The 24,819-nt window shown below is 53.7% G+C and overlaps 1 protein-coding gene across 1 annotated transcript in view; it reads left to right on the forward strand.

The window, feature by feature from the left end:
* The window catches only part of LOC142484969 (calcium-binding protein 2-like), a 40,776-nt gene that overhangs the window by 1,633 nt on the left and 14,324 nt on the right, over positions 1-24,819 (forward strand). Inside the window, exons 1-5 of the mRNA XM_075584214.1 lie at positions 1-524; positions 2,086-2,116; positions 5,242-5,385; positions 7,302-7,411; positions 22,451-22,598. The exon at positions 1-524 is cut by the window's left edge and continues 1,633 nt beyond it. Coding sequence (XP_075440329.1) covers positions 261-524; positions 2,086-2,116; positions 5,242-5,385; positions 7,302-7,411; positions 22,451-22,598 — 697 coding nt within the window. The 5' untranslated portion in view covers positions 1-260. The remainder of the gene's footprint in view (positions 525-2,085; positions 2,117-5,241; positions 5,386-7,301; positions 7,412-22,450; positions 22,599-24,819) is intronic.

Here is a 24,819-nt window from a genome sequence, read left to right on the forward strand (position 1 = left end):
AGCGAGAAGTCCAGCTCTGACACTCTCACAGAGAGCGAGAAGTCCAGCTCTGAGCGACACTCTCACAGAGAGCGAGAAGTCCAGCTCTGACACTCTCACAGAGAGCGAGAAGTCCAGCTCTGTGCGACACTCTCACAGAGAGCGAGAAGTCCAGCTCTGATACTCTCACAGAGAGCGAGAAGTCCAGCTCTGAGCGACACTCTCACAGAGAGCGAGAAGTCCAGCTCTGACACTCTCACAGAGAGCGAGAAGTCCGTCCCATGTCTCACAGCGCCGGGGCAGAGAGAGATCGGGCAAAGAAACACAATGGGGCAAGAAGCAAAGCTGGGGGGGAGTCAGGGGGCAGGAGGGGCACGGCAGGGGGACATGAGGGGGGCGGGCAGGGCAGGAAAAGCCCTCAGGGGGGGCATGAGGAAGTGCACTATGCCAGCGGGAAGGGTCACCACAAAGGGAAGAGGGTGAGTGACAGCCAAAGCATCACAACCAAGACCTACTCTCCCTTCCTCAACGCACTCTTCAGCAAGGTGTGTGACACTGTGACACTGTGTGTGACACTGTGACTGTGTGTGTGACACTGTGACTGTGTGTGTGACACTGTGACCGTGTGTGTGGCACTGTCACCATGTGTGTGTGTGTGTGACACTGTGACTGTGTGTGTGACACTGTGACTGTGTGTGTGACACTGTGACCGTGTGTGTGACACTGTCACCATGTGTGTGTGTGACACTGTGACTGTGTGTGTGACACTGTGACTGTGTGTGTGACACTGTGACCATGTGTGTGGCACTGTCACCATGTGTGTGTGTGACACTGTGACTGTGTGTGTGACACTGTGACTGTGTGTGTGACACTGTGACCATGTGTGTGACACTGTCACCATGTGTGTGTGTGACACTGTGACCGTGTGTGTGACACTGTGACCGTGTGTGTGACACTGTGACTGTGTGTGTGACACTGTGACTGTGTGTGTGACACTGTGACCATGTGTGTGACACTGTCACCATGTGTGTGTGTGACACTGTGACCGTGTGTGTGACACTGTGACCGTGTGTGTGACACTGTGACCATGTTTGTGACACTGTGACCATGTTTGTGACACTGTGACAATGTGCGTGACACTGTAACCATGTGCGTGTGTGACACTGTGAGTGTGTGTGTTTGACACTGTGACAATGTGTGTGTGATACTGTGACCATGTGTGTGTGACACTGTGACAATGCGTGTGTGACACTGTGACAATGCATGTGACAATGCGTGTGTGACACTGTGACCGTGTGTGTGTGATACTGTGACCATGTGTGTGTGACACTGTGACAATGCGTGTGTGACACTGTGACAATGTGTGTGACACTGTGACCGTGTGTGTGTGTGTGACACTGTGACAATGCATGTGTGACACTGTGACCATGTGTGTGTGACACTGATAATGTGTGTGTGACACGGTGACAATGTGTATTACACTGTGATAATGTGTGTCTGACACAGTGAATGTGTGTGACACTGTGATAATGTGTGTGTAACACGATGACAATGCGCATGTGACAATGACAATGTGTGTGTGACACGGTGACAATGTGTGTGTGTGACACTGTGAGTGTGTGTGTGTGTGTGTGTGACACTGTGACAATGTGTGTGTGTGACACTTTGACAGTGATTCTGTGTGACATTGTCTGACGATATGTGACTGTGTGGGTGATTGTTATATTGTATATTTCATATTTCTGTGCAGACAAAGAGACAGCAAGAGACAGCTACAGACAGCAAGAGACATGCACAGACAGCAAGAGACATGCACAGACAGCAAGAGACAGGCACAGACAGCAAGAGACAGGCACAGACAGCAAGAGACAGGCACAGACAGCAAGAGACAGGCACAGACAGCAAGAGACAGGCACAGACAGCAAGAGACAGGCACAGACAGCAAGAGACAGGCACAGACATCAAGATACAGGCACAGACAGCAAGAGACAGGCACAGACAGCAAGAGACAGGCACAGACAGCAAGAGACAGGCACAGACAGCAAGAGAGACACTTAGACAGCATGAAACCGTCCGCTTTAACCCATTATGCTCTAAACCAATTAGGAGAGAGACCTGGCCCCAGAGGAGATGGATGGTGAGTGTGTGACTGTCGAAAACAACATGTCTGTGACTCTCTCAAGCTGTGTCTCAATCTTTCTCTGCCCCTTGCTCTCTCTCCCCATGGTTATCTCTCTCTGTCTCTCTTGCTGTCTCAGACTCTCTCTCCCGTTGTTGTCTCTCAGCTTCTCTCTCGCTTTTCTCCTAGCTGTGTATCAGGCTGTCTCTTTCTCTCATTGGCTCTCTCACATGCTTTCTTATTTTGCCTTCTCCCTGGCTGTCTCTCAGACTGCCTGTCCCCATCTTGTTCTCCCTGGCTGTCTCTCAGACTGCCTGTCCCCATCTTGTTCTCCCTGGCTGTCTCTCAGACTGCCTGTCCCCATCTTGTTCTCCCTGGCTGTCTCTCAGACTGCCTGTCCCCATCTTGTTCTCCCTGGCTGTCTCTCAGACTGCCTGTCCCCATCTTGTTCTCCCTGGCTGTCTCTCAGACTGCCTGTCCCAAGCTTGTTCTCCCTGGCTGTCTCTCAGACTGCCTGTCCCCATCTTGTTCTCCCTGGCTGTCTCTCAGACTGCCTGTCCCCATCTTGTTCTCCCTGGCTGTCTCTCAGACTGCCTGTCCCCATCTTGTTCTCCCTGGCTGTCTCTCAGACTGCCTGTCCCAAGCTTGTTCTCCCTGGCTGTCTCTCAGACTGCCTGTCCCCAGCTTGTTCTCCCTGGCTGTCTCTCAGACTGCCTGTCCCCATCTTGTTCTCCCTGGCTGTCTCTCAGACTGCCTGTCCCCAGCTTGTTCTCCCTGGATCTCTGTTTCTCTCTTTCTCCCAGGCTGGCTGTCTCTCTATCCTTGGCTGCCTCTCTCTCATCAGTACCCCCCCCCCCTCTCTTTGTCCCTTGCTGTCTCTCTCTTCCCCACTCCCTCTCCATGGTTATCTCTCCCTCCCCCTTCTCCCTTGCTGTCTTCCCTCCCTCTCCCAGGCTGTCTCTCTCTCTCTCTCTCTCGCTGGGTGTCTCTCATACTGACTTCCCCTGGCTCTCTCTAGCTTTGCGTGTCTTTCTGTTTCCCTGGCTCCCAGGCTGTCTCTTTCTCCCTCTACCTGGCTGTCTCTCAGGCCATTTTTCGGCTTTCTCTTTTTCTCTCCCCGGTGGTCTCTCTTTCTATCCCTGGCTGTCTCTCTCTCCCTGGTTGTGTCTCAAGCTCTCTGTCTCCCTGGCTGTCTCTCTCTCTCCCTGGCTGTCTCTCAGAGCTCTCTCTCTCCCTGGCTGTCTCTCTCTTTCCCTGGCTGTCTCTCTCTCTCTCCCTGGCTGTGTCTCGAGCTCTCTCTCTCCCTGGCTGTCTCTCTCTCTCTCCCTGGCGGTCTCTCAGAGCTCTCTCTCTCCCCGGCTGTCTCTCTCTCTCTCCCAGGCTGTCTCTCTCTCTCTCTGGGTGTCTCTCATACTGACTTCCCCTGGCTCTCTCTAGCTTTGCGTGTCTTTCTGTTTCCCTGGCTCCCAGGCTGTCTCTTTCTCCATCTACCTGGCTGTCTCTCAGGCCGTCTCCCTCCCTGGCTATCTCCCAGGCAGTCTCTTCTCCCTCTACCTGGCGGTCTCTCAGGCCGTCTCCCTCCCTGGCTATCTCCCAGGCTGTCTCTTTCTCCCTGTACCTGGCTGTCTCTCAGGCCGTCTCCCTCCCTGGCTATCTCCCAGGCTGTCTCTTCTCCCTGTACCTGGCTGTCTCTCAGGCCGTCTCCCTCGCTGGCTATCTCCCAGGCTGTCTCTTTCTCCCTGTACCTGGCTGTCTCTCAGGCCGTCTCCCTCCCTGGCTATCTCCCAGGCTGTCTCTTTCTCCCTGTACCTGGCTGTCTCTCAGGCCGTCTCCCTCCCTGGCTATGTCCCAGGCTGTCTCTTTCTCCCTGTACCTGGCTGTCTCTCAGGCCGTCTCCCTCCCTGGCTATCTCCCAGGCTGTCTCTTCTCCCTGTACCTGGCTGTCTCTCAGGCCATTTTTCGGCTTTCTCTTTTTCTCTCCCCGGTGGTCTCTCTTTCTATCTCTGGCTGTCTCTCTCTCCCTGGTTGTGTCTCAAGCTCTCTGTCTCCCTGGCTGTCTCTCTCTCTCCCTGGCTGTCTCTCAGAGCTCTCTCTCTCCCTGGCTGTCTCTCTTTCCCTGGCTGTCTCTCTCTCTCTCCCTGGCTGTGTCTCGAGCTCTCTCTCTCCCTGGCTGTCTCTCTCTCTCTCCCTGGCGGTCTCTCAGAGCTCTCTCTCTCCCCGGCTGTCTCTCTCTCTCTCCCTGGCGGTCTCTCAGAGCTCTCTCTCTCCCCGGCTGTCTCTCTCTCTCTCCCTGGCGGTCTCTCAGAGCTCTCTCTCTCCCTGGCTGTCTCTCTCTCTCCCTGGCGGTCTCTCAGAGCTCTCTCTCTCCCTGGCTGTCTCTCTCTCTCTCCCTGGCTGTGTCTCGAGCTCTCTCTCTCCCTGGCTGTCTCTCTCTCTCTCCCTGGCGGTCTCTCAGAGCTCTCTCTCTCCCCGGCTGTCTCTCTCTCTCTCCCTGGCGGTCTCTCAGAGCTCTCTCTCTCCCCGGCTGTCTCTCTCTCCCTGGCGGTCTCTCAGAGCTCTCTCTCTCCCCGGCTGTCTCTCTCTCCCTGGCGGTCTCTCAGAGCTCTCTCTCTCCCTGGCTGTCTCTCTCTCTCCCTGGCGGTCTCTCAGAGCTCTCTCTCTCCCCGGCTGTCTCTCTCTCTCTCCCTGGCGGTCTCTCAGAGCTCTCTCTCTCCCTGGCTGTCTCTCTCTCTCCCTGGCGGTCTCTCAGAGCTCTCTCTCTCCCTGGCTGTCTCTCTCTCTCCCTGGCGGTCTCTCAGAGCTCTCTCTCTCCCTGGCTGTCTCTCTCTCTCCCTGGCGGTCTCTCAGAGCTCTCTCTCTCCCCGGCTGTCTCTCTCTCTCTCCCTGCCGGTCTCTCAGAGCTCTCTCTCTCCCTGGCTGTCTCTCTCTCTCCCTGCCGGTCTCTCAGAGCTCTCTCTCTCCCTGGCTGTCTCTCTCTCTCCCTGCCGGTCTCTCAGAGCTCTCTCTCTCCCTGGCTGTCTCTCTCTCTCCCTGGCGGTCTCTCAGAGCTCTCTCTCTCCCTGGCTGTCTCTCTCTCTCCCTGGCGGTCTCTCAGAGCTCTCTCTCTCCCTGGCTGTCTCTCTCTCTCCCTGGCGGTCTCTCAGAGCTCCACGCTGCTTTCCTTGAGTTCGATGTGGACCAGGACGGCTTTATTGGATATAAGGAGCTGGGGGAATGTATGAGGACGATGGGCTTCATGCCAACAGAGATGGAACTGATCGAGATCTCCCAGCACATCAAAATGAGGAGTGAGCACTCTCTGTGTGCCAGGCTGTCTCTCTGTGTGTCAGGCTGTCTCCTGTCTCTCTGTATGTCAGGCTGTCTCTCTGTATCTCTGTGTGTCAGGCTGTCTCTCTGTGTGCCAGGCTGTCTCTCTGTGTGTCAGGCTGTCTCCTGTCTCTCTGTATGTCAGGCTGTCTCTCTGTATCTCTGTGTGTCAGGCTGTCTCTCTGTGTGTAAGGCTGTCTCTCTGTGTGTCAGGCTGTCTCTCTGTGTGTCAGGCTGTCTCTCTGTGTGTCAGGCTGTCTCCTGTCTCTCTGTATGTCAGGCTGTCTCTCTGTATCTCTGTGTGTCAGGCTGTCTCTCTGTGTGTCAGGCTGTCTCTCTGTGTGTCAGGCTGTCTCCTGTCTCTCTGTATGTCAGGCTGTCTCTCTGTATCTCTGTGTGTCAGGCTGTCTCTCTGTGTGTCAGGCTGTCTCTCTGTGTGTCAGGCTGTCTCCTGTCTCTCTGTATGTCAGACTGTCTCTCTGTATCTCTGTGTGTCAGGCTGTCTCTCTGTGTGTCAGGCTGTCTCTCTGTGTGTCAGGCTGTCTCCTGTCTCTCTGTATGTCAGGCTGTCTCTCTGTATCTCTGTGTGTCAGGCTGTCTCTCTGTGTGTAAGGCTGTCTCTCTGTGTGTCAGGCTGTCTCTCTGTGTGTCAGGCTGTCTCTCTGTGTGTCAGGCTGTCTCCTGTCTCTCTGTATGTCAGGCTGTCTCTCTGTATCTCTGTGTGTCAGGCTGTCTCTCTGTGTGTAAGGCTGTCTCTCTGTGTGTCAGGCTGTCTCTCTGTATGTCAGGCTGTCTCTCTGTATCTCTGTGTGTCAGGCTGTCTCTCTGTGTGTAAGGCTGTCTCTCTGTGTGTCAGGCTGTCTCCTGTCTCTCTGTATGTCAGGCTGTCTCTCTATCTTTATGTGTCAGGCTGACTCTCTGTGTGTCAGGCTGTCTCTCTGTGTGTCAGGCTGTTTCTCTGTGTGTTAGGCTGTCTCTCTTTGTCTGTGTATCAGACTGTCTCTCTATCTCTGTATGTCAGGCTGTCTCTCTATCTCTGTGTGTCAGGCTGTCTCATTATCTCTGTGTGTCAGGCTGTCTCTCTTTATGTCTGTGTGTCAGGCTGTCTCTCTTTATGTCTGTGTGTCAGGTTGTCTCGCTTTATCTCTGTGTGTCAAGCTGTCTCTCTATGTCTGTGTGTCAGGCTATCTCTCTTTATGTCTGTGTGTCAGGCTGTCTCTCTTTATCTGTGTGTCAGGCTGTCTCTCTATGTCAAAACATACAGGACACTTGCAAGCTCATATTGAACCCCCAAAATAACTACAACATATATATAAGCATATAGGTGTCACAGAGGAGTGCTACTGAGCATGGTAATATATATTTAAAACCAGAGACAGAACATGAAACACAGACAGAGCTCAGTGCACATCCAGTGAAACTCATACACGGTACAGTGCCTAAATATATATATATAAATATCTATTAAATAAAATGGTCTTTTAGTTTAACATTTTGGCCAGAGTGTTGTAAGCCCCTGAGCCACTGCACGGCAGACCACATCTCAAGGGTCCCTAACTCTAATATAAATTCTTAATAACCTGTGCATTACCAGGAAGAATGATTTATAATAAATCTTGACACGGTATAATATGTCATGTGTGTACACACACACACACACACACACACACACACACACACACACACACACACACACACACACACACACACACACACACACACACACACACACACACACACACACACACACACACACGTGATACAGTATACATAAACAAATATACTGTAACTGTACATTTATACACAGTATACACATATATAATGTACATATGTACTCATTGCTGGGCTGTCTCTTGCTGTCTCTTGCTGTCTCTTGCTGTCTCTTGCTGTCTCGCAGTGGGGGGTCGTGTGGACTTTGAAGATTTTGTGGAATTGATTGGACCGAAGATGTTGGCGGAAACAGAAAATATGGTGGGAGTGAGAGAGCTGAAAATCGCGTTCAGAGAGGTGAGTGCTGGGGTGGGAGAGAGTGCTGGGGAGGGAGAGAGTGCTGGGGAGGGAGAGAGTGCTGGGGAGGGAGAGAGTGCCGGGGTGGGAGAGAGTGCCGGGGTGGGAGAGAGTACCGGGGTGGGAGAGAGTGCCGGGGTGGGAGAGAGTGCCGGGGAGGGAGAGAGTGCTGGGGTGGGAGAGAGTGCTGGGGAGGGAGAGAGTGCTGGGGTGGGAGAGAGTGCTGGGGTGGGAGAGAGTGCTGGGGAGGGAGAGAGTGCTGGGGTGGGAGAGAGTGCTGGGGAGGGAGAGAGTGCTGGGGAGGGAGAGAGTGCTGGGGTGGGAGAGAGTGCTGGGGAGAGAGAGAGTGCTGGGGAGGGAGAGAGTGCTGGGGTGGGAGAGGGTGCTGGGGTTGGAGAGAGTGCTGGGGAGGGAGAGGGTGTTGGGGTGGGAGAGAGTGCTGGGGAGGGAGAGAGTGCTGGGGAGGGAGAGAGTGCTGGGGTGGGAGAGAGTGCTGTGGTGGGAGAGAGTGCTGTGGTGGGAGAGAGTGCTGGGGAGGGAGAGAGTGCTGGGGAGGGAGAGTGCTGGGGAGGGAGAGAGTGCTGGGGAGGGAGAGGGTGCTGGGGAGGGAGAGGGTGCTGGGGAGGGAGAGGGTGCTGGGGAGGGAGAGGGTGCTGGGGAGGGAGAGGGTGCTGGGGAGGGAGAGGGTGCTGGGGTGAGAGACCGAGAGCATGAGGAGAGAGCATCGGGTGAGAAAGTACTGGGGTGTGAACGAGAACGTCTGATGAGAGATTTAGTGGTGAGAGAGAGAAGTACTGAGTATCCCCCCCCCCCCTGTTCCCGGGGTCCCCGGAGTATACAGAGCGCTCTGTGCTGTGAGATAGAGAAGTACTGAGTACCCCCCCCCCCCTGTTCCCGGGGTCCCCTGAGTATACAGAGCGCTCTGTGCTGTGAGATAGAGAAGTACTGAGTATCCCCCCCCTGTTCCCGGGGTCCCCCCCTGAGTATACAGACTGCTCTGTGCTGTGAGATAGAGAAGTACTGAGTACCCCCCCTGTTCCCGGGGTCCCCTGATGTGTATGTAACGGGTATTCCTTTTAGTCTGACCCACCCAATCTCACATTGGCCCCTGTGGTCTATCCAGCCCTCATTACATGTTCATGTCTGGTGGTGCACCTGTAGGCAACAGGGCTCCTGAGTCTCCCGCATGATGGTATTAGGGGATGTCACGCCAGACAGGCAGCCGAGGTAGTGGGTGCGAGTCCTACCTATATCGTGTGCAGCGCCTCCACCTCATCAGGATCTATGCGTCCGCAGGGAGGGGGTCCTGATGAGGAACTCCTTCTTGGTGATGAGGGCCCCTGGAGAGTAATTGCAGACTCACACCATGGGGTTCTCGTTGAACAAGTCATCTTTATTGTGCATGGTGACAAGGGCCAGCTGCCCCTCACAGTCAACGCTTCAGCCGCACATTGTTCCGTACTCCCCTTTAAAAGGTACGCCCTCCAAATGGAGTGAGATCCCCTCTCCCTTGCAGGGAGATCACCCCTGTGCCAGGTCCCTGGACACAGTTGGCCTTTTCTAACTGGATATAGAACAGTGCCACTAGTTACTGCACTAGTGGGCCCATCAGAACTTGCTGCTTCACACGTCACCCTGCAGCAACCAACAAAACTTTAGGCAGTGCAGTGCCTTATATACCTCAGGAAGCAGGCACATCTCTGATGTCACTAACTGTGGACTCAGAGCATGTAGCCACTCCCATCCATACATAGGGCACCTCACCAGGGTGTGAGGGCAAACCTCCATGATTACTGCTGGCATTCCTGTAACTTACCAGGTTTTGCTGCCAGCAGGAGAGATGACTGTAGACCATTGTTATGCATGGCTACATACTCCCCCTGGTGAATCCCCACCGTGCCGGCTGGGACCTAAATTTGGTGTACTGTACCTTTCTCCAGGAAACACTGCAAAAAGAACACATAATTAAGCCATAGCAATTCTTTACGTCCATAATTGGTAATAGCACAGCGCTCACTGACCAGCAGGGGCGCTCAAGATTACACACAGACCTCACTATGCTGCCTACCTAATAATAGTGGCGAGGATCTGGCTTCTTCACTTCTCTGCCCGCCATGTCAGTCACTGTAACACTATACTCCCGGGGCAAGCCACGCTCGGGTCTATACACAGCTTTGTGCATATATATGCTGTGCCCAATGCTCCAAACTCGCATCAACTGGGAGATCCTTTCTTCTGCTTGGGGGCCCTTAATGGCACCTCCCTTATTAACCATATAGTACTCTATATCCTCCCTGAGCCACCTATCCCTGTGGTCCTCTATCTCCTGCATGAGGGGCTCGGGGACATAGGGGTATTCCAACCCATGGGAGCGTTTGTATTTGGCTACAATGGCCCTTTCTGCTCGGCAAGCCCTTGTCAACTTAGCAGTGCCCGCTCTCCCCGGCAACACCCAGGACAGGGTTTCATCGGGATCCACCGGATCATCTAACTCACCCGGACCCATTGGTTCTACTAACCCTCGTCTAATCTTATACCACCGCTCCTGTGTTTCCTTCAGGTGATCCTCCTCCGTAAACTCTCCCTTGGCCCACCAATGATCCACCACCCCATCCCGCTCTAGGATGAACCAGGTCCTATCGATCCAGGCCACATATCCCTCAAACAAGGGGGCCCACCATCGCGTTTCCCTGATGAAGAAACCGTATGGTTTCGAAACGCGTTGGATAGTGTGTCAGTGTTCTGCCTTACTGTCTTGTCCCAATATTGTGAGCTGATCCGGTACCGGTAGGAGGTGTGCGACGCGAGTACTAGTGACGTCACCAACCCGGAAGTACCTGAACGGAGGACAGCCAGAGGAATCCAGCCGGCGTGGAGCTCTGTCTGAAGCAGCCATTCTCCTGTGAGCCACAGATGGGCTGGACTCTGTATACATGCGAGCGGGGACTTTGAAAGACTCCTACATACCCTACAGGAACAAGGTTACCACAAAGCAGTTTCCTATACCTGTGACGACATCCAATTCGGCTTCCACGTGGTGTATGGGTAATATAATTCCCTAACATGCCTGTCTAATATCACTTTGATGTACGCACATTACCTACTCTAATAATTGTTTGTGTCAATATATTTTTAATGCACTATGAGCGTTGTGCGCTGTGTTCTTTCTGTTTTTATCTGTAAGCTTTAGGGGGTGCTCTGGGCCATCCCTGCAACCGCAGCTGCAGACGCTCTATTTTTGTCCAATGTTGGCTTAAGGTCACGTATATATTCAATTTATTATATCACTATTCACTAAACATTTTTGAATTGTTTATTTAGTTGTGCTGTGATCTTTCACCTATTACTGGGACAATCACTGGATATCGACACCTGTCGCGTAATCCTCCCTCCTCCCACCGACCCATCATCGGATGTCCCATAGTCCAGGCTCCCAGTCCGTTCATCTGAAGTGACCCGGGAATCCCCTGACATCCCTAAACTTGAGGATGACCCAAAAGTGAAGGTGAATGGGGCTGGGACTTTAACTAGGGCCTGGGGTCTAGCTAGGGCTTGGGTTTGGGGATAGGGCCGAACCGTCGGTATCCGCGGGGCTAGGACCCGCTCCTCACCGCTACCTGGTCCGGTTCCGCCGCAGGGACTCTCCGACCTCTCCGGTCTCACGACTCTTTGATCTCCACATCGATCGCCCGCTCTTCTTTGATTTAGGCGACCGACCTCCACTGCTCGAGCGAAGGGGCCTCCCACTCTGCTCCGCTCTGCCCACCGGAAGCGATGCCTTGACACGCACGTGTCTCGCCGCCATCTTGGGTTGGGTCCCCAAGCGAGACTTCTTCCTCCACCACGATATCCGGCAACGCCTTCTTCCGTCGTGGCGCCGCCTGGGCCTGACCACGTCCTTCCTCCGCCGTCGCCACCCTCGGAGCCTGGGACAAGCATGGACTCTGCTTACCACTCCGGGGCGTTGGGGTGGATCGGCCGCCATCGGATCCGCTGGCCGCCATCGGATCCGCTGGTCACCACGGCCGTGGGACTTCGCCGTGGTATGGGCGACACTCGGCTCCGTTCTTCACCAACACAGGTAAGTGGCACTCTTTTAATAGTACTGCTGCTGTGGTACGCCGGCGGTTGGGTCATAACTGCAATAATGCTGAGGGACTCCTCGTCGGAGAACTCCAATTTGGCATTAGGCCGGGGCATTCCGCTTGGTGATCTGCGGTGCGGCCCCCTTTTATCACCGCGTCGGTGATCGGTTTTCTCGGCTGGCTCTGTCTTGATGACCGGAGCTGGTCCCTGTTCTCCGAGACCCGTAGTCTCCCTCCATAGCGCACCGGGAAGTTCCGCTGTTAGCATAGCGGCATCTTCCGCAGCCTCTACCGCCTGAACCGGCACGAATGTCGGCATGGGCCATAAGTATTGTAGGCCACATTGAGCGCATCGTGCTGTAGAGCTCACCGCTCCGCCCGGCAGTCGACACTGCAGGTATAAACATGCCAACGTCTCTACACCATCTACTCGGAGGATCAGGAAGCCTCCTGGAGCCGAGTAGGGATGAGTGGTTATCAGAGGCCCTTCTTCTTGTTTGCAGGCCATAGTCACCAATGGAGGTGCTCGCACTAGTGGTCTGTACGGCTCGCTGGTTCCTCGCAACTGAAGGGCATGGGCTGGGTCGCCAACCCTTCCTCCAGCTTTCTCCATCCGCATCCGCCAAGACAGGAAACCACTCCCCCGGGTTGAAATTTGGGGGAGGTCCCGTAGAATTGTAGGATGACCCAGCACAGGGGCGGATTTAGTCACAGTCCATGTGGGCACGGCTCCAGCTTTCGTGCCATACCCCCCATCAGGGTGGGGTTTTCCCATTGGCGCCACTCCTGGCCAACTCTCTGCAAGTTGAGCATTTGCAATATTTTCTGCAACTGGCCCACGCGGTCTCCCAGGGACGCGGGATTGGACCCGTTCTCGCGCGGCGGGATTGGATCCGTTCTCGCGCGTCGGGATTGGATCCGTTCTCGCGCGGCGGGATTGGATCGGTCCGTTCTCGCTTGTTGGGATCGGTCCGTTCTCGCGCGTCGGGATTGGATCCGTTCTCGCGCGTCGGGATTGGATCCGTTCTCGCGCGTCGGGATTGGATCCGTTCTCGCGCGTCGGGATTGGATCCGTTCTCGCGCGTCGGGATTAGATCCGTTCTCGCGCGTCGGGATTGGATCCGTTCTCGCGCGTCGGGATTGGATCCGTTCTCGCGCGTCGGGATTGGATCCGTTCTCGCGCGTCGGGATTGGATCCGTTCTCGCGCGTCGGGATTGGATCCGTTCTCGCGCGTCGGGATTGGATCCGTTCTCGCGCGTCGGGATTGGATCCGTTCTCGCGCGTCGGGATTGGATCCGTTCTCGCGCGTCGGGATTGGATCCGTTCTCGCGCGTCGGGATTGGATCCGTTCGGCGTCGGGATTGGATCCGTTCTCGCGCGTCGGGATTGGATCAGTTCTGCGCTCTCAGCTCCAATCTTCAGACGTTCTTGGCAATTGTCTATTAAAGTTCCGTGGGCGTTTTGAGCTGAAGCGATTTTTTTGTAGCTCTTGTTGAAATTCTCTGCGCTTATTCTTGAGGTTATTGATGGTGATTGGTTCTTTCCATTCAGATGTAATCTGCAGCAAACCAATCGGCGGTAACTCCGTGTGTGAAAGCTGTGAAGCGCGGTAACTCTGTGTGTGAAAGCGGTGAAGCGCGGTAACTCTGTGTGTGAAAGCGGTGAAACGCGGTAACTCCGTGTGTGAAAGCGGTGAAACGCGGTAACTCCGTGTGTGAAAGCGGTGAAGCGCGGTAACTCCGTGTGTGAAAGCGGTGAAGCGCGGTAACTCTGTGTGTGAAAGCGGTGAAACGCGGTAACTCCGTGTGTGAAAGCGGTGAAACGCGGTAACTCCGTGTGTGAAAGCGGTGAAGCGCGGTAACTCCGTGTGTGAAAGCGGTGAAGCGCGGTAACTCCGTGTGTGAAAGCTGTGAAGCGCGGTAACTCCGTGTGTGAAAGCGGTGAAACGCGGTAACTCCGTGTGTGAAAGCGGTGAAGCGCGGTAACTGCGTGTGTGAAAGCGGTGAAGCGCGGTAACTCCGTGTGTGAAAGCGGTGAAGCGCGGTAACTGCGTGTGTGAAAGCGGTGAAGCGCGGTAACTGCGTGTGTGAAAGCGGTGAAGCGCGGTAACTCTGTGTGTGAAAGCGGTGAAGCGCGGTAACTCCGTGTGTGAAAGCGGTGAAGCGTGGTAACTGCGTGTGTGAAAGCTGTGACGCGCGGTAACTGCGTGTGTGAAAGCGGTGAAGCGCGGTAACTGCGTGTGTGAAAGCGGTGAAGCGCGGTAACTGCGTGTGTGAAAGCGGTGAAGCGCGGTAACTGCGTGTGTGAAAGCGGTGAAGCGCGGTAACTGCGTGTGTGAAAGCGGTGAAGCGCGGTAACTGCGTGTGTGAAAGCGGTGAAGCGCGATAACTCCGTGTGTGAAAGCGGTGAAGCGCGGTAACTCCGTGTGTGAAAGCGGTGAAGCGCGGTAACTCCGTGTGTGAAAGCGGTGAAGCGCGGTAACTCCGTGTGTGAAAGCTGTGAAGCGCGGTAACTCTGTGTGTGAAAGCGGTGAAGCGCGGTAACTCCGTGTGTGAAAGCTGTGAAGCGCGGTAACTGCGTGTGTGAAAGCGGTGAAGCGCGGTAACTGCGTGTGTGAAAGCGGTGAAGCGCGGTAACTCCGTGTGTGAAAGCGGTGAAGCGCGGTAACTCCGTGTGTGAAAGCGGTGAAGCGCGGTAACTGCGTGTGTGAAAGCGGTGAAGCGCGGTAACTCCGTGTGTGAAAGCGGTGAAGCGCGGTAACTGCGTGTGTGAAAGCGGTGAAGCGCGGTAACTCCGTGTGTGAAAGCGGTGAAGCGCGGTAACTGCGTGTGTGAAAGCGGTGAAGCGCGGTAACTGCGTGTGTGAAAGCGGTGAAGCGCGGTAACTCTGTGTGTGAAAGCGGTGAAGCGCGGTAACTCCGTGTGTGAAAGCGGTGAAGCGTGGTAACTGCGTGTGTGAAAGCTGTGACGCGCGGTAACTGCGTGTGTGAAAGCGGTGAAGCGCGGTAACTCCGTGTGTGAAAGCGGTGAAGCGCGGTAACTCCGTGTGTGAAAGCGGTGAAGCGCGGTAACTGCGTGTGTGAAAGCGGTGAAGCGCGGTAACTCTGTGTGTGAAAGCGGTGAAGCGCGGTAACTCCGTGTGTGAAAGCGGTGAAGCGCGGTAACTGCGTGTGTGAAAGCGGTGACGCGCGGTAACTCTGTGTGTGAAAGCTGTGACGCGCGGTGCGGTGTTCCATCACGTGTTTCTTGTTAGCTTGGATATAGTGAATTTCATTCTTATTTCCACCGGGCCGCTGCATGTCCATACTCCGTGTGTGGATTCTTCTTGAAGAATGAATTCCTGATGTAGAAGTTTTCACCTTCTGCAAATTGTCCCAATCTGTCCCCACGTTCATTCCTGTTACAGTGACAAACACACACACACACGTTCATTCCTGTTACAGTGACAAACACACACACACACGTTCATTCCTGTTACAGTGACACACACACACACACACACACACGTTCATTCCTGTTACAGTGACACACACACGTCATTCATTCCTGTTACAGTGACACACACACACGTTCATTCCTGTTACAGTGACACACACACACACACGTTCATTCCTGTTACAGTGACACACACACACGTTCATTCCTGTTACAGTGACACACACACGTTCATTCCTGTTACAGTGACACACACACACGTTCATTCCTGTTACAGTGACACACACACGTTCATTCCTGTTACAGTGACACACACACACGTTCATTCCTGTTACAGTGACACACACACGTTCATTCCTGTTACAGTGACACACACACACGTTCATTCCTGTTACAGTGACACACACACGTTCATTCCTGTTACAGTGACACACACACACACACACACACACGTTCATTCCTGTTACAGTGACACACACACACACACACGTTCATTCCTGTTACAGTGACACACACACACACACGCATGTTCATTCCTGTTACAGTGACACACACACACGTTAATTCCTGTTACAGTGACACACACACACGTTCATTCCTGTTACAGTGACACACACACACACACACACACGCACACGTTCATTCCTGTTACAGTGACACACACACACGTTCATTCCTGTTACAGTGACACACACACGTCATTCATTCCTGTTACAGTGACACACACACACGTTCATTCCTGTTACAGTGACACACACACACGTTCATTCCTGTTACAGTGACACACACACACACACGTTCATTCCTGTTACAGTGACACACACACACACGTCATTCATTCCTGTTACAGTGACACACACACACGTTCATTCCTGTTACAGTGACACACACGTTCATTCCTGTTACAGTGACACACACACACACGTTCATTCCTGTTACAGTGACACACACACACACACACGTTCATTCCTGTTACAGTGACACACACACACACACACACACACACGTTCATTTCTGTTATAGTGACACACACACACGTTCATTCCTGTTACAGTGACACACACACACACACACGCACGTTCATTCCTGTTACAGTGACACACACACACGTTCATTCCTTTTACAGTGACACACACAAACACACGTTCATTCCTGTTACAGTGACACACACGTTCATTCCTTTTACAGTGACACACACAAACACACGTTCATTCCTGTTACAGTGACACACACACACGTTCATTCCTTTTACAGTGACACACACAAACACACGTTCATTCCTGTTACAGTGACACACACACACGTTCATTCCTGTTACAGTGACACACACACACGTTCATTCCTTTTACAGTGACACACACACACACGTTCATTCCTGTTACAGTGACACACAGACACACACACGTTCATTCCTGTTACAGTGACACACACACACACGTTCATTCCTGTTACAGTGACACACACACACGTTCATTCCTGTTACAGTGACACACACGCATGTTCATTCCTATTACAGTGACACACACACACGTTCATTCCTGTTACAATGACACACACACACACAAACACACACACACACACACACACACACACACACACACACACACATGTTCATTCCTGTTACAGTGACAAACACACACACACACACGGTCATTCCTGTTATAGTGACACACACACACGTTCATTCCGGTTACAGTGACACACACACACACACGTTCATTCTTGTTACAGTGACACACACACACACACGTTCATTCCTGTTACAGTGACACACAAACACACGTTCATTCCTGTTACAGTGACACACACGCACGTTCATTCCTGTTACAGTGACACACACACACGTTCATTCCTGTTACAGTGACACACACACGTTCATTCCTGTTACAGTGACACACACACGTTCATTCCTGTTACAGTGACACACACACGTTCATTCCTGTTACAGTGACACACACACACACGTTCATTCCTGTTACAGTGACACACACATACACACGTTCATTCCTGTTACAGTGACACACACACACATTCATGCCTGTTACAGTGACACACACACGTTCATTCCTGTTACAGTGACACACACACACACACACACGTTCATTCCTGTTACAGTGACACACACACACACATTCATTCCTGTTACAGTGACACACACACACACGTCCATTCCGGTTACAGTGACACACACACACACACACACGTTCATTCCTGTTACAGTGACACACACACACACGTCCATTCCGGTTACAGTGACACACACACACACACACACGTTCATTCCTGTTACAGTGACACACACGCACGTTCATTCCTGTTACAGTGACACACACACGTTCATTCCTGTTAGAGTGACACACACACGTTCATTCCTGTTACAGTGACACACACACGGTCATTCCTGTTACAGTGACACACACACACACACACACACACGCGTTCATTCCTGTTACAGTGACACACACACACACACGTTCATTCCTGTTACAGTGACACACACACACACACGTTCATTCCTGTTACAGTTGACACACACACACACGTTCATTCCTGTTACAGTGACACACACACACACATTCATTCCTGTTACAGTGACACACACACGTTCATTCCTGTTACAGTGACACACACGCACATTCATTCCTGTTACAGTGACACACACGCACGTTCATTCCTGTTACAGTGACACACACACACGTTCATTCCTTTTACAGTGACACACACACACACACACGTTCATTCCTGTTACAGTGACACACACGCACGTTCATTCCTGTTACAGTGACACACACGCACGTTCATTCCTGTTACAGTGACACACACGTTCAATCCTGTTACAGTGACACACACGTTCAATCCTGTTACAGTGACACACACACACGTTCATTCCTGTTACAGTGACACACGCACGTTCATTCCTGTTACAGTGACACACACACGTTCATTCCTGTTACAGTGACACACACGTTCATTCCTATTACAGTGACACACACACACACACACGTTCATTCCTGTTACAGTGACACACACACGTTCATTCCTGTTACAGTGACACACACACACACACATTCATTCCTGTTACAGTGACACACACACGTTCATTCCTGTTACAGTGACACACACACACACACGTTCATTCCTGTTACAGTGACACACACACACACACACGTTCATTCCTGTTACAGTGACACACACGTTCATTCCTGTTAGTGACACACACACACACACACGTTCAATCCTGTTACAGTGACACACACGCACGTTCATTCCTGTTACAGTGGCACACACACACACACACACACACAGTGACACACACACAGTGACACACACACACACACACAGTGACACCCACACACAGTGACACACACACATACAGTGACACACACACACACACACACACACACACACACACACACACACACACACACACACACACACACACACACACACACACACACACAGACACACACAGTGACACACACACAGTGACACACACACAGTGACACACAGACACACAGTGACACACAGACACACACCCACCCATTCATTCCTGTTACTGTGTCCCTACTTACCAACCGACGCGTTGTTTCTCGGACGCCCCGACCCTGATAACTTATGGAACATGAGACATATGATAGATCTCTCTCTGGGTGTGACGGTCTCTCTGGGTGGGACGGTCTCTCTCTGGGTGGGACGGTCTCTCTGGGTGGGACGGTCTCTCTCTGGGTGGGACGGTCTCTCTCTGGGTGGGACGGTCTCTCTCTGGGTGGGACGGTCTCTCTGGGTGTGACGGTCTCTCTCTGGATGGGACGGTCTCTCTCTGGATGGGACGGTCTCTCTGGGTGGGACGGTTTCTCTCTGGGTGGGACAGTCTCTCTCTGGGTGGGACGGTCTCTCTGGGTGTGACGGTCTCTCTCTGGGTGGGACGGTCTCTCTGGGTGGGACGGTCTCTCTGGGTGGGACGGTCTCTCTGGGTGGGACGGTCTCTCTGGGTGGGACGGTCTCTCTGGGTGGGACGGTCTCTCTGGGTGGGACGGTCTCTCTGGGTGGGACGGTCTCTCTGGGTGGGACGGTCTCTCTCTGGGTGGGACGGTCTCTCTCTGGATGGGACGGTCTCTCTGGATGGGACGGTCTCTCTGGGTGGGACGGTCTCTCTGGGTGGGACGGTCTCTCTCTGGGTGGGAAGGTCTCTCTGGGTGTGACGGTCTCTCTCTGGATGGGACGGTCTCTCTGGGTGGGACGGTCTCTCTCTGGGTGGGACGGTCTCTCTGGGTGGGACGGTCTCTCTCTGGATGGGATGGTCTCTCTGGGTGTGATGGTCTCTCTCTGGATGGGACGGTCTCTCTCTGGATGGGACGGTCTCTCTCTGGATGGGACGGTCTCTCTGGGTGGGACGGTCTCTCTGGGTGGGACGGTCTCTCTGGGTGGGACGGTCTCTCTGGGTGTGACGGTCTCTCTGGATGGGACGGTCTCTCTCTGGATGGGACGGTCTCTCTCTGGGTGTGACGGTCTCTCCGGGTGTGATGGTCTCTCTGGGTGGGATGGTCTCTCTCTGGGTGGGACGGTCTCTCTCTGGGTGTGACGGTCTCTCTGGGTAGGACGGTCTCTCTGGGTGGGACGGTCTCTCTGGGTGGGACGGTCTCTCTCTGGATGGGACGGTCTCTCTCTGGGTGTGACGGTCTCTCTGGGTGTGACGGTCTCTCTGGGTGTGACGGTCTCTTTGGGTGTGACGGTCTCTCTGGGTGTGACGTCTCTCTGGGTGTGACGGTCTCTCTGGGTGGGATGGTCTCTCTCTTGGTGGGACGGTCTCTCTCCGCTCTCTTTTAGTTTGATGTGAATGGTGACAGTCTCTCTCTGGGTGGGACGGTCTCTCTGTGTGTGACAGTCTCTCTGGCTGTGACAGTCTCTCTGGCTGTGACCATCTCTCTGGCTGTGACCGTCTCTCTGGCTGTGACCGTCTCTCTGGCTGTGACCATCTCTCTGGCTGTGACCATCTCTCTGGCTGTGACAGTCTCTCTGGCTGTGACCGTCTCTCTGGCTGTGACAGTCTCTCTGGGTGTGACCGTCTCTCTCTGGGTGGGACGGTCTCTCTGGGTGGGACGGTCTCTCTGGGTGGGACGGTCTCTCTGGGTGGGACGGTCTCTCTGGGTGGGACGGTCTCTCTGGGTGGGACGGTCTCTCTGGGTGGGACGGTCTCTCTGGGTGGGACGGTCTCTCTGGGTGGGACGGTCTCTCTCTGGGTGGGACGGTCTCTCTCTGGATGGGACGGTCTCTCTGGATGGGACGGTCTCTCTGGGTGGGACGGTCTCTCTGGGTGGGACGGTCTCTCTCTGGGTGGGAAGGTCTCTCTGGGTGTGACGGTCTCTCTCTGGATGGGACGGTCTCTCTGGGTGGGACGGTCTCTCTCTGGGTGGGACGGTCTCTCTGGGTGGGACGGTCTCTCTCTGGATGGGATGGTCTCTCTGGGTGTGATGGTCTCTCTCTGGATGGGACGGTCTCTCTCTGGATGGGACGGTCTCTCTCTGGATGGGACGGTCTCTCTGGGTGGGACGGTCTCTCTGGGTGGGACGGTCTCTCTGGGTGGGACGGTCTCTCTGGGTGTGACGGTCTCTCTGGATGGGACGGTCTCTCTCTGGATGGGACGGTCTCTCTCTGGGTGTGACGGTCTCTCCGGGTGTGATGGTCTCTCTGGGTGGGATGGTCTCTCTCTGGGTGGGACGGTCTCTCTCTGGGTGTGACGGTCTCTCTGGGTAGGACGGTCTCTCTGGGTGGGACGGTCTCTCTGGGTGGGACGGTCTCTCTCTGGATGGGACGGTCTCTCTCTGGGTGTGACGGTCTCTCTGGGTGTGACGGTCTCTCTGGGTGTGACGGTCTCTTTGGGTGTGACGGTCTCTCTGGGTGTGACGTCTCTCTGGGTGTGACGGTCTCTCTGGGTGGGATGGTCTCTCTCTTGGTGGGACGGTCTCTCTCCGCTCTCTTTTAGTTTGATGTGAATGGTGACAGTCTCTCTCTGGGTGGGACGGTCTCTCTGTGTGTGACAGTCTCTCTGGCTGTGACAGTCTCTCTGGCTGTGACCATCTCTCTGGCTGTGACCGTCTCTCTGGCTGTGACCGTCTCTCTGGCTGTGACCATCTCTCTGGCTGTGACCATCTCTCTGGCTGTGACAGTCTCTCTGGCTGTGACCGTCTCTCTGGCTGTGACAGTCTCTCTGGGTGTGACCGTCTCTCTGGTTGGGACGGTTTCTCTCCGCTCTCTTAGTTTGATGTGAATGGTGACAGTCTCTCTGGGTGTGATGGTCTCTCTGGGTGTGACGGTCTCTCTGGGTGCGACGGTCTCTCTCTGCTCTCTCAGTTTGATCTGAACGGTGATGGTCCCTCTGGGTGGAACGGTCTCTATGGGTGTGACGGTCTCTCTCCGCTCTCTTAGTTTGATGTGAATGGTGACAGTCTCTCTGGGTGTGATGGTCTCTCTGGGTGGAACGGTCTCTCTGGGTGTGACGGTCTCTCTGGGTGCGACGGTCTCTCTCTGCTCTCTCAGTTTGATGTGAACGGTGACGGTCTCTCTGGGTGTGACGGTCTCTCTGTGTGTGACGGTCTCTCTCCGCTCTCTCAGTTTGATGTGAACGGTGACGGTCTCTCTGGGTGGAACGGTCTCTCTGGGTGTGACGATCTCTCTGGGTGTGACGGTCTCTCTGGGTGTGACGGTCTTTCTGGGTGTGACGGTCTCTCTCCGCTCTCTCTCAGTTTGATGTGAATGGTGACGGTCTCTCTGGGTGGAACGGTCTCTCTGGGTGTGACGGTCTCTCTCCGCTCTCTTAGTTTGATGTGAATGGTGACAGTCTCTCTGGGTGTGACGGTCTCTCTGGGTGTGACGGTCTCTCTGGGTGTGATGGTCTCTCTGGGTGTGACGGTCTCTCTGGGTGGAACAGTCTCTCTGGGCGTGACGGTCTCTCTCCGCTCTTTCAGTTTGATGTGAACGGTGACGGTCTCTCTGGGTGTGACGGTCTCTCTGTGTGTGACTGTCTCTCTCCGCTCTCTCAGTTTGATGTGAACGGTGACGGTCTCTCTGGGTGGAACGGTCTCTCTGGGTGTGACGATCTCTCTGGGTGTGACGGTCTCTCTGGGTGTGACGGTCTCTCTGGGTGTGACGGTCTTTCTGGGTGTGACGGTCTCTCTCCGCTCTCTCTCAGTTTGATGTGAATGGTGACGGTCTCTCTGGGTGGAACGGTCTCTCTGGGTGTGACGGTCTCTCTGGGTGTGACGGTCTCTCTGGGTGGAACGGTCTCTCTGGGTGTGACGGTCTCTCTACACTCTCTCTGTTTGATGTGAATGGTGACGGTCTCTCTGGGTGTGACGGTCTCTCTGGGTGGAATGGTCTCTCTGGGTGTGACGGTCTCTCTGGGTGTGACGGTCTCTCTGGGTGTGACGGTCTCTCTGGGTGTGACGGTCTCTCTGGGTGTGACGGTCTCTCTGGGTGTGACGGTCTCTCTGGGTGTGACGCTCTCTCCGCTCTCTCTCAGTTTGATGTGAACGGGGACGGGCATATCAGTGACCTCGAGCTGCGAGACGCGGCGCACAGCTTCCTGGGCGAGCCCCTGAATCCGAGCGAAGTTCAGGAGATTATTCACGACGTGGATCTGAACGGAGACGGGAAGGTCGACTTTGATGGTAAGAGAGTGTTCGAGACAGTGTGTGTGGGGTGTAAGAGAGTGCAGGATACGCGGTGTTACAGGGAAGACTTAATGTGCGAGACAGCACTGAGCATCCCCCAGGTAATGCATGTGAGAGTGCAGGATACTCAGTGAGAGTAACACTATATCACCCTATCACGGGAGCCCTGAGGTAATGCATGTGAGAGTGCAGGATACTCAGTGAGAGTAACACTATATCACCCTATCACGGGAGCCCAGAGGTAATGCATGCGAGAGTGCAGGATACTCAGTGAGAGTAACACTATATCTCCCTATCACGGGAAACCAGAGGTAATGCATGCGAGAGTGCAGGATACTCGGTGAGAGTAACACTATATCACCCTATCACGGGAGCCCCGAGGTAATGCATGCGAGAGTGCAGGATACTCAGTGAGAGTAACACTATATCCCCCTATCACGGGAGCCCAGAGGTAATGCATGCGAGAGTGCAGGATACTCAGTGAGAGTAACACTATATCACCCTATCACGGGAGCCCAGAGGTAATGCATGCGAGAGTGCAGGATACTCAGTGAGAGTAACACTATATCACCCTATCACGGGAGCCCAGAGGTAATGCATGCGAGAGTGCAGGATACTCAGTGAGAGTAACACTATATCACCCTATCACGGGAGCCCAGAGGTAATGCATGCGAGAGTGCAGGATACTCAGTGAGAGTAACACTATATCACCCTATCACGGGAGCCCAGAGGTAATGCATGCGAGAGTGCAGGATACTCAGTGAGAGTAACACTATATCACCCTATCACGGGAGCCCAGAGGTAATGCATGCGAGAGTGCAGGATACTCAGTGAGAGTAACACTATATCACCCTATCACGGGAGCCCAGAGGTAATGCATGCGAGAGTGCAGGATACTCAGTGAGAGTAACACTATATCACCCTATCACGGGAGCCCTGAGGTAATGCATGCGAGAGTGCAGGATACTCAGTGAGAGTAACACTATATCACCCTATCACGGGAGCCCAGAGGTAATGCATGCGAGAGTGCAGGATACTCAGTGAGAGTAACACTATATCACCCTATCACGGGAGCCCAGAGGTAATGCATGCGAGAGTGCAGGATACTCAGTGAGAGTAACACTATATCACCCTATCACGGGAAACCAGAGGTAATGCATGTGAGAGTGCAGGATACTCAGTGAGAGTAACACTATATCACCCTATCACGGGAGCCCAGAGGTAATGCATGTGAGAGTGCAGGATACTCAGTGAGAGTAACACTATGTCACCCTATCACGGGAGCCCAGAGGTAATGCATGCGAGAGTGCAGGATACTCAGTGAGAGTAACACTATATCACCCTATCACGGGAGCCCAGAGGTAATGCATGTGAGAGTGCAGGATACTCAGTGAGAGTAACACTATATCACCCTATCACGGGAGCCCAGAGGTAATGCATGTGAGAGTGCAGGATACTCAGTGAGAGTAACACTATGTCACCCTATCACGGGAGCCCAGAGGTAATGCATGTGAGAGTGCAGGATACTCTGTGAGAGTAACACTATGTCACCCTATCACGGGAGCCCTGAGGTAATGCATGTGAGAGTGCAGGATACTCAGTGAGAGTAACACTATATCATCCTATCACGGGAGCCCAGAAGTAACGCATGCGAGAGTGCAGGATACTCAGTGAGAGTAACACTATATCACCCTATCACGGGAGCCCAGAGGTAATGCATGTGAGAGTGCAGGATACTCAGTGAGAGTAACACTATATCACACTATCACGGGAGCCCAGAGGTAATGCATGCGAGAGTGCAGGATACTCAGTGAGAGTAACACTATATCACCCTATCACGGGAGCCCAGAGGTAATGCATGCGAGAGTGCAGGATACTCAGTGAGAGTAACACTATATCACCCTATCACGGGAGCCCAGAGGTAATGCATGTGAGAGTGCAGGATACTCAGTGAGAGTAACACTATATCACCCTATCACGGGAGCCAAGAGGTAATGCATGTGAGAGTGCAGGATACTCAGTGAGAGTAACACTATATCACCCTATCACGGGAGCCCAGAGGTAATGCATGTGAGAGTGCAGGATACTCGGTGAGAGTAACACTATATCACCCTATCACGGGAGCACAGAGGTAATGCATGTGAGAGTGCAGGATACTCAGTGAGAGTAACACTATATCACCCTATCACGGGAGCCCAGAGGTAATGCATGCGAGAGT

The sequence above is a fragment of the Ascaphus truei genome, unplaced genomic scaffold (genome assembly GCF_040206685.1).
Source record: "Ascaphus truei isolate aAscTru1 unplaced genomic scaffold, aAscTru1.hap1 HAP1_SCAFFOLD_487, whole genome shotgun sequence".
In the NCBI taxonomy this organism is placed as follows: domain Eukaryota; kingdom Metazoa; phylum Chordata; class Amphibia; order Anura; family Ascaphidae; genus Ascaphus; species Ascaphus truei.